The 13495-nt window shown below is 36.8% G+C and overlaps 1 protein-coding gene across 2 annotated transcripts in view; it reads left to right on the plus strand.

Moving 5' to 3' along the window:
* The first annotated feature begins 1359 nt into the window (after positions 1 to 1359).
* The window catches only part of LOC134822686 (ubiquitin-conjugating enzyme E2 E1-like), a 30513-nt gene continuing 18377 nt past the window's right edge, over positions 1360 to 13495 (plus strand). Inside the window, exons 1-5 of one of the 2 annotated variants that reach the window (XM_063833879.1) lie at positions 1360 to 3255; positions 3606 to 3773; positions 4114 to 4211; positions 9189 to 9242; positions 10117 to 10277. In XM_063833879.1, coding sequence (XP_063689949.1) covers positions 3147 to 3255; positions 3606 to 3773; positions 4114 to 4211; positions 9189 to 9242; positions 10117 to 10277 — 590 coding nt within the window. In that variant the 5' untranslated portion in view covers positions 1360 to 3146. Of the gene's footprint in view, positions 3256 to 3605; positions 3783 to 4113; positions 4212 to 9188; positions 9243 to 10116; positions 10278 to 13495 lie in introns of both variants that reach the window. The other variant, XM_063833878.1, reaches the window with a different exon arrangement.

Below are 13495 nucleotides of genomic sequence, written 5' to 3' on the forward strand. Positions count from 1 at the left end.
AGGTTACTTTGGAATTTAAAAATCGTTCACTTAACATTTTTGCAAAATTGCGAATCTCAAAAATGGTGAGCTGGAGGCCAGTCTTATAGGTTCTAATCGGACCTATCAGAGCTACTTCGGCTATTGAGTTATGTCCATGATTAAAGGGTAAAACTGGATCTGGAGGAGTAATTTTATGGCCTAAAAAAATAATTTTTCCGGTATTTAGTCGAGCATGCTAGTTGACAATTGTTAATGGTTTGGCCCGGCGCGCTACTTCGTAGCACATTTCGAGAAGAAAGCCGCGCGCGCTACTTCGAAGAAATGTATACAAGTAACATCCGTCAAGCATGCTAGGTAAGTTATGAATTTAGAACATGCATCCAATAAACATTTCTAAGCGAATTTTATATATAAGCTCTACTATAATCTTACGAAGATTTAATAACGCGCAAAAAGTATTATATATACTTTGTGTTGCCCTGCGCGCGCTCAAGAAATCTATAATTAACGGGTGATACCAGATACCGTATTACTCGTAAAATATTTGTTCCAAATTGTTAAACATAACTGATAACATAATGCCTTATGTTAATCAAAAAGCTTATCACTAACGCTCCCACTTAATCGCGCTTGCATGAGTTTGACCATTGTTAATGATCCGGCCCGGCGCGCGCTACTTCGTAGCACTTGCCATCGGGCCATTTCGAGAAGAAAGCGGCGCACGCTACTTCGAAGAAATTTAGACGAGTAACATCCGTCAAGCATGAGTTTGTTTATCTCCTTGCTGTCGTCAAGCCCCGTGTCCCTCCGAAGGATGTCAATATATGTAAGGTGTGGTCTTCACTAAAGTATTAAGTAAGTGCTGTACCCCTAAAATCTGTATCTGTTTAATTAAATTAGAAGGATATTGTGGTCACGAAAAAACGTACAAATGTGAAGAAAACAACACCATATATAATAATAGGGTTTGTAAAGCTTGTGTGGTAGAATGACTTTTCATATTGTACCATCGATCCTTGTAGTGTAATAGCAGATGTGCTTTTTTGGATAGCAGAAGTGCTTGTTTGGATCTCCATCAGGTCTTCCACCATTCGAAATACAACCTAGCCTGGCTTTCTTCTAAAAATAAATGATGATGCCCTGGGTTTATTATGCTACATACATAGTTGAAAAGTTAATGTGTTGCACAGTCGGTATACTCAATACTATCTTGTTAGTAGGGTGGGGCCTTTCGTTATGTCGCTGTAATTCCACTGTGCTAGGAATTAGTGACACAATACACTGCTTTTTGCATGACTTACTTTATTGTTGTGTTTCTGAATTGCATACGATTAGATAGCTTTGTTGTTTTAAAGCATATTTAAACATTGTATTCTCAGTCAGATAACATGTTTGAAGAAGTTGGTAGTAGTTCTTCAGTAGCGGAACTGAAAAGTGAACTAGAGCATGAACTTCAGAACTTGTTAGACCCTCCCAATTCAATGGATTGTAACTTTGAGGGAAGATCAGCAACAGATCAACCATCGCCAGAGAGTTGTGGTCTTTGCAACTTTTCGTCATTTCTCATTGTTAATCTAACAGAACACTACAAAGATATCCACAATCTTCAGTTTTGTGTTATCTGCAACATGGATTGTATCAGCAAGTCTCACCTTTATACACACATGAAAGCTTCTCACAAAGATCTGTTTGCAGGCAGAACAGAGCCGCTTTCAAATTCAATTTCAAAACATAGAGAAAAAATGGGATATACTTTTTTACGTGACCCCAAGCCCTGCTACATTTGTAACTATTGTGACAAGAAGGTTACAAAAAGAACACACATGGTTACTCATGTGCGTGTTCATACCGGTGAACAGCCTTATGAATGCACTGAATGTGATTTCAAAACTGCATACAAGCAGTCAATTCAGAGACATAGAGATGAATATCATTTGAACTTGCCAATCCCTCGACCATTTTCTTGCAGTAAATGCGAAAAATCATTCCAAAAAAAGTCTCGTCTTCTGCAGCATGAGCTTGTCCACGATAATTCAAAACTGTTCACATGTGACCAATGTAGCTACTCATCTAACAGAAAACAAAATCTCCAAGGACATATGCTGGACAAACACAGTAATTTTTCTGAAGAACTTCTGAAGCCTCATGCATGTGAAGTATGTGGGTTTCGGTTTAAAACTAGCTCCCATCTCCTCAGACACATGAAAGTTCACAAAAAGGATGTTATCAAGCCATATAATTACAAGTGTGAATTTTGTGGTACAAATTTTACTGAGAGGTACAATCTAAAGGTCCACATCGATAACAAACACGAAAATACACCCCCTAAGCATATATGCAGTGTTTGCAATAAAGGTTTCCGTAGTAAAAGTGACTTAAATGCTCATTCGTTGACACACCAATCAAATCCAGTTCTACATCAATGTCCAGAGTGTGATTTTGAGTCAAAACATGTCAGGTCAGTTGAAAGACATTATAAGTTGAAGCATTCTACTTACATCACTGATACTAGGTTTGTGTGTGAGGTTTGTGGTAAAGATTTTCAAGCCAAAAAGAAGTTGGAAAGACACAGTTATGTTCACATGGACTACTCTTGTAGACCAAATGCATGTTCAAAGTGCACTTATAGATGCATTTGCAAAGGTGACATGGAGCGGCACATTAAGAAAGTGCATGGCTCCCCAACGACAGAATCAAAACAGATAACAAGAAGTAACTGCAGGAAAACATCATGATATTGTTGTGTTTAGCATTTGATTCACAGGCATGAATTTTATAATATTTAAACTTACTTAACTTTCATTTGGTTATGTTTGACATCTTCAGAATTTTTGTCAGTTAGCTTGCATCACAAGTTAACTGATATTATCTATGTTTTTTATATTTTTGGAAATATTTACTTTTTTCACGTTTTACGGTACCGTTTAATCGATTTATCAGATAATTTATGAATCTATCATAAATATTTTGATGTGACTTAATGATTAAATTTTAAGTCTATGTTTGAAAGTGTCTCATAATCAGACATCATATATTATCATGTTTACAAGATGAAGAATAATCAGTTAAAGATAAATATTTTCAAAAACTTCAAGAACAAGAGCATATTATGATCTTGCTTTCTACTGCTTTTGTACTTCTAAACGTAGAATTTTGTAGCAGTCATGGCAGAGAGTAGCCATGTCAATGGTAACGGGGCTGCAGCTGTGGACCCAGCAGTCGAGGACACCTCAACTGACTGTGCTGATATTGACAGTGTTTGTGCTACTATTGGTAAGCAGACTTTTAACATTTTGGCAAGCATTGATTATTTTTATATTCTGTTGAAGCTGTATCGCAATTATCATATTTGAAAGGAAATTGATCATCGTAATAATTTTAAAATGGCACTTAATTGCACATGTGAACAATTAATATCCAAATGATATCTTTGGCACTTTGCCATTTAAACTACTAACTAGGTGTCAACTTGTATGTTGATTTTTCACAGTGAAATATGCTTCACAAAAGTAGGCATAATCTCCTGACTCTAATTTCTTCGCACATTTAGTTGTGTCTAACTATCAAACAATTATATATCGTAAAGAGGTAAAATGTTAAAACAAGCTCTTCTCCTTAACCAGGAAGTGTTGAATCCAGCAGTTGTTCCTCCAACGGGTCCGACAGTGGAGTAACAGAGCACAGTGACGCGGGCACTGAGAACGGGGACACTCGAGACACTGAAGAAGAGCAGCCCACACAGAGTAGTCCTGTTAATGAGTCAACTCCTTCATCAACCACTTCGTCTTCTAGTGAGTCACGTAAGTAGCACAGTGGGAGTGATGTGTGATAAAATCACATCCTTCTGCTAGCTGATCATAGCGTGAGTGTGGCGGAGTGTGGTGGGATCATTCTCAGTGTACATACCACAATATGCATATTATATGTTATGTTCCATGTTATTGCCATAAGTTATCTGCTATCTCCACTCTCAGTATATTGTAGCATTTCCTTTGACCTCTATTCATATAACTGATAAATTGCTCAAATCCTGCACTAAACTTTAATAACACCAACTTTAGCTCAATAAGGTGCAATGTTTTGAGGTACACAATATTTTGAGGTACCCTCTCTAATATTCTGAACTATCAGGTACTCCTAAAGCGGGAGAAAAGAGGAAACGTGAAGCTAAGGACAAACCTTGGACCTCACTCAGAGAACTTAGTCCCTCCGCTCGCAGAATTCAGAAGGTTTCTATTCTTTAAACGGGTTAAACTGGTCTACTTCTGTTATTTAGGTAATTTCCGTTGCTATGATGGTTGTACTGCAATAGAAGACAGCTAGTTCAAGGGGGCTATATTTATGAGTCGCATTTGAACTTGATTTCTCTTGGAGAATTTCTCTTTAGACTCTTAACTTGCGAACAAATTGAAGCAGCAAACTTTAGGCTAGAAACTTTATTGAATTGAAATAATCATTCCACGTAACAACGTCTTCTTCAGTTCTGTAATAAAATTGTTAAACATGTGTAAAAATTAACGACGGAAAGAAATTTAAAATAACATTAAAACAAAAACAGAGAATTAAAATTTTCGAAATATGACCCAAAAAATGTAATTGCAAAAAATGTCAAAACAACAAAAAATACGACAAGAAGAAATGTAAGCTAATACAACTAAATACTGTACTACTCAAGATACTAAACTAATTAGTAAACGTAAAGCTGGTTGTTCAGAATTCACAGTTCATGTGTAAAAACTAATGATAAAATCAGCACTTAAGCAACGATAACTCGGTTGTCATGGTTACTATCCAAGATAGTCCTATCAATACATTATTTACTAGTTAAACATCGACTAAATATTTGTACAAATAACTCAACTCAGAACGATCATTCATTTCAGGACTTAATCTCAATATATACATCGCTTCTACAATCTTTCTACGAACAGTTTTACTCTGTAAATCAAGTAACTTAAAAGATAAAACTGGGGTTCGGTTAGGATGTAGAGATGCGTAGTGCTGTCCAACCCCATTCTCTGGATGTGCTCTAGGATTCCTAGCAGCCTGTCTGTGCTCCATCAGACGAGCATGGAGGCTTCTCTCAGTTTCCCCACAGTATCTCTTACCACATAACTCGCAAGTAACTAAGTAAATAGCTCCTTTTGTTGAGCATATCTGCCCTAGACTCACAGGAACAACATGCTAGCATGTTGTTCCTGTGAGTCTAGGGCAGATCTCACAATTGTTAGGGTTACCAAGGTCACAAGTCTTCTTATCCAGTGGACGAGAGCGGCAGAAGATGTCCTGTAACTTCTTACCAGGTGTAGTCCTCCTCCTCACACCACTATCGTGGATCCATCCACCCCTACATCACGAGTTACTGTTATTGATTGCAATCCTGAGGAACCACTGAACGTTACGGAGGCCGAGCTGGACATCTTATCACTCGGTCCAAAATTCGCATTACCTCGGAAAGTGGATGAATCGTTGATAAAAGAGGTTGAAGTGAACTTGACTGAATGTGCGTATAAGTGCAGATGGAAACGTAATAACGAATCCAACGAACCTAACGAAGCTCTGAACCCAGGACAGTTAGATTCTTTGTACAGGCAAGCACGCAAGAAGAAATGCCCGTTTCAACGACCCTACATCCCTGCACCACCGAACGAAGATCCACAACTCGAGATGGACTTGAAATTGTTCAACCGGTTTATGATGAGCATCCTGAGAGCACCAGATATCCAGCCACCATCAAACCTCACCTTTAATCAGCGAACTGGACTACGTACTCTCAAGGAAAGACCGAACATTCACATCTCGAAGTCTGATAAGTGTGGCGAGTTTGTCGTGACTAGTGTTGATACGTACCGGACGCTAACGATCGAACACCTGAACAAGAGCACTTCTGGAGTCTACGAATGGGTAGAGCCCACCCGTTCGAGTTACGGAGTACGCAGACCTGTTCAACGACCTACTCCTATAACGTATCAGAATCAAATTAACAAGAAATGTGCAGATATTGAATCAGAGTGTAATAGGTTGTGGCGGACTATTTGCAGTAACCATATGGAATTAGACTCACGTATTGAGGATTTATTTATTAGCTCGTACTCTACATTACCTACTATGTACACCCTGGTGAAGACACACAAGTTCCCACCTGATACTGACTACTCTCGTATCAACTTGGCGGATATGAAAGTTAGACCAATCGTATCGTGTTGTGGCTCACCTACAGAGAAGTTGGCTTGGTTAGTTACCGACATTATCAGTCCTTTGTTGAGAGAAGTACCTTCTCATATGTACGATATCTACAGCCACCTGGACATCCTCTGTAGGCTACCAGAGAGTGAACTTAAAGGTTTACAGTTCTTTACAGCGGATGTATCAGCTTTGTATACGAATTTGAATATCAATGAGTGTATTGAGACAGTTATTGAATTTGCAGAAGAACATTGGAGTAAGTTAAGTACGTATTGTTTAAGTTTATCAGAAATTAGAGGTATCTTTACAGTAGTTTTGACGAATTCTTATTTTACATTTAATGGGAGACTTTTTAAACAACTTTTAGGTTTATTCATGGGTTGTAGACCATCCCCTCCTGTAGCGATTATTAGAATGTGGAAATTCGAGCGTAATAGTATATATTTAGACAGTTATTACATCAGTAACCCTGTTCGGTTCTTATACAAACGGTATGTAGATGATGCTGGTTCCTTAGCCAAATCCAGAGAAGAAGCACTGGATATGTTACAACGCATAGCCGACCAGGATCCCGATAACAGAATCAAGTGGGAGATCGAGTTCCCGTCTACCCCTGCGGATTTTGTCCCGTTCCTGAGTACGGAAATCCGGATCGATGAAGAAGGAAAAGTGCACCACAGATTCTACAGGAAAACCCAGAACAAGGGGATAACATTACACCAGAAGTCACACCACCCGGACTCAGTGAAGGAGGAGTGTAAGAAGAACTTCTACCGTAATGCCACCATTGCTTCCTCAGGACCCCAGGAACTCGATCATTCAGTTAAGATCATCGATAATCTCTTAAAGAAAAATGGACACCAACCTCTGAGTCATAACGCAAGGAACAGGAGGACTAGGAGAAGACGTCAAACCACACCTGACTCTGTCCCACTCACCTTACCATTCATCTCTGGAACAGTTTGTAACAAGATTCGCAACTACATCAAATCTAACAAACTCCCCATCAGAGTTATTTTTACACCTGGTAAGAAGTTACAGGACATCTTCTGCCGCTCTCGTCCACTGGATAAGAAGACTTGTGACCTTGGTAACCCTAACAATTGTGAGATCTGCCCTAGACTCACAGGAACAACATGCTCAACAAAAGGAGCTATTTACTTAGTTACTTGCGAGTTATGTGGTAAGAGATACTGTGGGGAAACTGAGAGAAGCCTCCATGCTCGTCTGATGGAGCACAGACAGGCTGCTAGGAATCCTAGAGCACATCCAGAGAATGGGGTTGGACAGCACTACGCATCTCTACATCCTAACCGAACCCCAGTTTTATCTTTTAAGTTACTTGATTTACAGAGTAAAACTGTTCGTAGAAAGATTGTAGAAGCGATGTATATATTGAGATTAAGTCCTGAAATGAATGATCGTTCTGAGTTGAGTTATTTGTACAAATATTTAGTCGATGTTTAACTAGTAAATAATGTATTGATAGGACTATCTTGGATAGTAACCATGACAACCGAGTTATCGTTGCTTAAGTGCTGATTTTATCATTAGTTTTTACACATGAACTGTGAATTCTGAACAACCAGCTTTACGTTTACTAATTAGTTTAGTATCTTGAGTAGTACAGTATTTAGTTGTATTAGCTTACATTTCTTCTTGTCGTATTTTTTGTTGTTTTGACATTTTTTGCAATTACATTTTTTGGGTCATATTTCGAAAATTTTAATTCTCTGTTTTTGTTTTAATGTTATTTTAAATTTCTTTCCGTCGTTAATTTTTACACATGTTTAACAATTTTATTACAGAACTGAAGAAGACGTTGTTACGTGGAATGATTATTTCAATTCAATAAAGTTTCTAGCCTAAAGTTTGCTGCTTCAATTTGTTCGCAAGTTAAGAGTCTAAAGAGAAATTCTCCAAGAGAAATCAAGAAGACAGCTAGATGAAGAATAATGGCACGTGCCAAGTCTCCGTCGTTTAGTAAAGTACATTATCCGCCACATAAAGTACATTATCCGCCACATAAAGTACATTATCCGCCACATAAAGTACATTATCCGCCACATAAAGTACATTATCCGCCACATAAAGTACATTATCCGCCACATAAAGTACATTATCCGCCACATAAAGTACATTGTCCGCCACATAAAGTACATTATCCGCCACATAAAGTACATTATCCGCCACATAAAGTACATTATCCGCCTCATAAAGTACATTATCCGCCACATAAAGTACATTATCCGCCACATAAAGTACATTACCCGCCACATAAAGTACATTTTAAGAGCACAGCTCAGTGTATTACATGTTATTACGTGTGTGAGCTCTAGAAGGGTAATAATAAACGTTACTCAGATATTATATAAAGACTCGTGTAACTGTAACGAGAGTGTACTAAAGTCGGATAAAGCACGTGACAATATAACTGTAATAGAATTGGTTCATTTACAAGTGGTGTTATAACGGTGGTGTGTTGTTAGAATGTTGGTTTTAGTGATAATTGGGTTATATGTGTGCATTATTATGGTTCTTGTTAAATCAATTAGATGTAACCTGAGTAAACTGAGTTTATACTGAGCGATGCTAGCTCAGCTCTATAATTGTGATGATAACAGTAAATGAGCACAGCTTCATAAACCCTTTAAATCTCTATATTATATGTGGTGTAAAGTAATTAGTATATTGTACGATACAAAGTATACTACAGTAAGTAAGGATTGAGAAGTGGGTGTAGTTTGACAAAATTAAAACTATTTCCATATTGTTGATGAAAAGTGTCCTCCTCCCTTTGGCTGAGTTATGCAATATTATGCCTACAGAGTCATGTTACATATTTTATACATATTCTCAGATACGACCCACATGTTTTTCATTCCACAGCATGTTATTCACCATTCACCCAACAAATATTAAGATATTACAAATATTACAAATATGTTACGATACTACAGATATTACAAATGTTGAGATATTACAGGTTTTACAAATATGTTAAAATACTACATTTTCAGGAATTAGCTGACATAATGATGGATCCACCTCCCAACTGCAGCGCTGGACCCAAGGTTTATAATAACTTATAATGTAATACCTGTAATAACCAATCATTTGGTACAGGTTATATGTACCATAATACATATTGTAGTAGCTAATGGTGTAATGCATGGGATAACTGTAATGATTTGAGGTTATAACGTAAAACAAACTCACAAACCAAGTCAGGTTATGATATGCTCTAGAAATTACAAGAACATACCACCTTATCTAATAAAATGAGTGCCTAACTTTAAAATGCATCAGATCTGACTGGGCGTCATATCTGGGAGTGACACTGACAGTATCACTTAAATTAAACTAAGCTGTTAAACTTAATTCATCGTATTTGTGAGCTGGTAGAAATCGAGTAATTTCTTAAAAGCGTCTTGCTCCACGGATATTAATCCGAATTTCGTTGGCGACGCGAAATAACACATCTCCTACGTAGATATTTAAATTATTGGTACCAAGAAATATGTTTAAATGATGTCCTGATCTTGGGCTTGACAGTTGCTTCCATTTCATGAAGTTGTAATAAACTTAAGTGGTCATATTTATCATTGTGACGGAGAAGTTTACTGGATTTAAATTATGTTGCACTCAATAAATCGTATTCAATCTTGAGATTCATTTCACTCAAACAGTATAAAATATTGCTGCAACTGCAATGAGCTTTTAAAAGGGATGTAAAGCATGAATTACCCAGCTAGATTGAATCAACAGTAGTCAGGCAGTACATTACGTGGAACTTCTGGGTGGTGTGGGAATTGAATTTTAAACCCACGACTTCCCAATAACCGGTCAAACTAATTTATTGATATAATTACCAAATATAATGACCAATCTGTTATTATATCACGTGACAAATTGACCAAATATGGTAATAATATTAAAATGTCACAGGGAGACAACTTGTTTGAATGGAACAGCACGATCCTAGGACCACCTGGTTCAGTGTACGAAGGTGGGGTGTTTATCTTAGACATACACTTCAGTCCTGAATACCCCTTCAAGCCACCCCGTGTAACCTTCAAAACTAGGATATACCACTGCAACATCAACAGGTATGTCAGATCTAAATCTACTGGCCTATTTTTAGCTTTGGGAGGTTGTTTAAGATTTTGTATGTCATCCGCGCAACCTAACTGCCAGTTATTTAGCCGCGGGCTGCTTATACTTTCTGTGTCAAGTAATCATTATTTACTGTTTTAGTGTATTAGAATCATGGTGGTAAGTACATGACTCAGAGATTAATAAACTAAATGTACGTTTATTGTAAAACAAAATATTGGAACTTTTCATGTTTGAGTGCAAGTGCCCATTGTTATTGTTCATAATAATAATATAACAAGCCCCCTTGGAAGTATGAGGATAGCTCTTTTAATCATCTATTTATAGATTTGCTAACAATGTAAATTTACTGACAACCAGTATGCTGTGAACTAACTCATTGTTGTTGACTGTGACACTGTGTACTGTGTAGACAGTGTACTGTGTACTGTTTAGAAACCTCAATCAATCCTTCTCTTTTAATCGTCTAAGTTCTTCCTACAGTACTGCAAATTGGGCTTTTGCTAATTTATGTAGGTACATTTTAAATGCTGAATACAAAGAGTAAGTTATGGTGTTAAATTGAATTGCTAATTTGTGTTTCTTAGTTTTCACATATAATACTTACATTCACATTTAAAAGACAATTAAGACCACAAACTGCAGCCTGATGAGTTACATTCAAAAACATACCTGTACCACATCAAAATAGTCATATTCAATCTAGACCACTTGAACATTTTTAGACATTTGATGTACAACACAAGGTATTTCATGACATATTGTCTTCGTACAGTCATCATGAACACTCTCTAAAACTCATTGTTCCTCATGCAGCATCTCATGCTTGGCTGAGATTTTGCCGTGTTATTGGACCCAACATATACAACAATCTACCACCAACAGTTAAAATGTACGGTATAATGTTTAAAGTTGGTTTAAAGACATACTTGTTCAATATGTCACAGTATGATTTGGAGAAGTTCTAATTTTAGGATATAATATATAATTTACTAAACACCATTTATTATTGTCAGGTCCATAGTGTACATAGTGTACATAGTGTCTATAATATAGTGTCGATATATTATAGAAGTTTTAAAGATCGTAACTTCACGACATCATGACATGTATTGCACAACATAATAACATGTCTAGTAGTATGTCTACTGTCTCCTTTCTCTGAATACTATCTATAGTATCAAATTACCCGTGCTAACTGCTACCTTCACTGTGTAATGAACTTTGTGTTATTCACCTGTTAAACGGGTGTGTTAGGAGGGTTTTGTAGCGGATTTTGGAAGATCACGTACAAGCTCAGTTTTGATGAGAGTCAGCTAGAGCTGACGTTGAGAATGAAATCAACAAGTCAGTAATGATCACCATCAGTATTTTTTTCAACAAGCAGATTTAATACAACCTGCTGATCGCATTTTAAAGCTGACGATATACGAAATTTGCAAATATCTATATCCGGCTATACGCTCATATACGAGCCTCAGAAGCTAGCAGATCTTTAAAAGAGTAGACGGTACGTAACACGATAAGATAACAGTTATATTTACGAATGAAAGTGAAAGTGGTAATCGATCAAGAAAACATGGTTTATCGGATTGTACTACGATTTAAGGGTGTGAAATTAACGAAGCTCATTACTGAAAATCATTTGAAATGACGTGGAAAACTATTTAACTCTCCTACAACATATATTATCTCAACTTGTAATATAATCTGATATAATCAGATATGCACGAGTTTATGCTGCCCTGAAATTTAATACTTAATTCATTATGTAATGTCTTGAACCAAGCCTTCCGAACACACCCAAAACTTCAGACATTTCCACATAGCTCGAGACAAATTTACATTTTCCGGGAGTAAGCCGCCAGACATGGACGAATGCTTTCCCTACAGTTAAGATTGGATTTGTCTCCAGATTAAGTTATGTACAATGATGTATGATAATTAGTTAATTACATGCCATGTACACTTTAAACAATACACGTTTCTCAGAGCTCATAGCATTATCGTGTTTTCCCCAAAAATACAATGGATTATTTTTAACGAAACATGTTCAACACTTGTAGCCCTTGTTACCCTTGTAACCCCTATAACTCCCACACCCTTGAACTTCTATACAAGCTTGTATAAAGTACGTCATTGTAACCTGATATCTGTGATTCTGTATCTAATACCTCACAACATACCGCTACAACGGATTATAGCTATTAGAGTTGAAGTCATTACCAGTTATAGTGCTAGTAGGATATTACTCTGAAAAGAGAGACTGGTATTAACGCTGTGTTAAAAAGAAGAGACTGTAGTTGTTACTTAACACTAAATCAGGTTAACATATGTGTGTTGTGTGTGTGTAATATGGTGAACAGTAACACCAAGGTTCAATTTTGGTTTAAGCACCGCAGATAGATCAAACTGTTACAAATAACAGTGGCCTGAAAGGAATGCACAGTAATCTTGATAACACTTTACCTGCTCACTCAGTGCTCAGTTCTCTTTATAAATCAAGAGGCTTGCATATAATGAACATATTATATTATTATATTATTATGGGGCATTGAGTTTATCCTTTGCTACAGTTTAAACTGTGGTTCTAATAGCGCAACTCCACACCCTTTACTTTCCAGTAAATATGTTTTGACAATGTCAAAATTCAAAATTGTTAATATTTAACGTCGGTAACTTTGTTTCTTATTCCATGTTTAACATTCTAAAATTGTACGTAATCATGGATTTGTAACATTTAAATTTGTAACATGTATGTACTGATATTGATCTCCCTCCATGCTTCATATCACACAGTTAATGTGTGGAATGTTTGTTTCTTCACAGTTTCATGGTTTCTGCAGAATTGAACCGCGGTTGTTATTATATCTCTCCCAAACTCCGCGGTAAATCGGTGTTTTACTCTACTATGATAATAATATTTAAATGGTGTTGTGATAATTATTAGGTATTGGATAACGTTTGATAATGAGATATGGATTCTGGTGGGGAGGCGTGTCTCTGGGATTTGATTGGTCAATAGTGGGAACTAATTGGTTTATTCTAATTGGTTTATTCTAATTGGTTTATTGCTGTCACGTGAAATAGATATGTCATCTATAATAACGATGCCTTGCAGTGCCCGCTGCGCTGTAAACTTTCTTATTGACAGCATACTTTCACCAAACTTCGTGTTTATAGAATGTAGCTGTCTGTAGACTGTAGTTAA

Source organism: Bolinopsis microptera, chromosome 11 (genome assembly GCF_026151205.1).
Source record: "Bolinopsis microptera isolate Bmic1 chromosome 11, MBARI_Bmic_1.0, whole genome shotgun sequence".
NCBI classification, from domain to species: domain Eukaryota; kingdom Metazoa; phylum Ctenophora; class Tentaculata; order Lobata; family Bolinopsidae; genus Bolinopsis; species Bolinopsis microptera.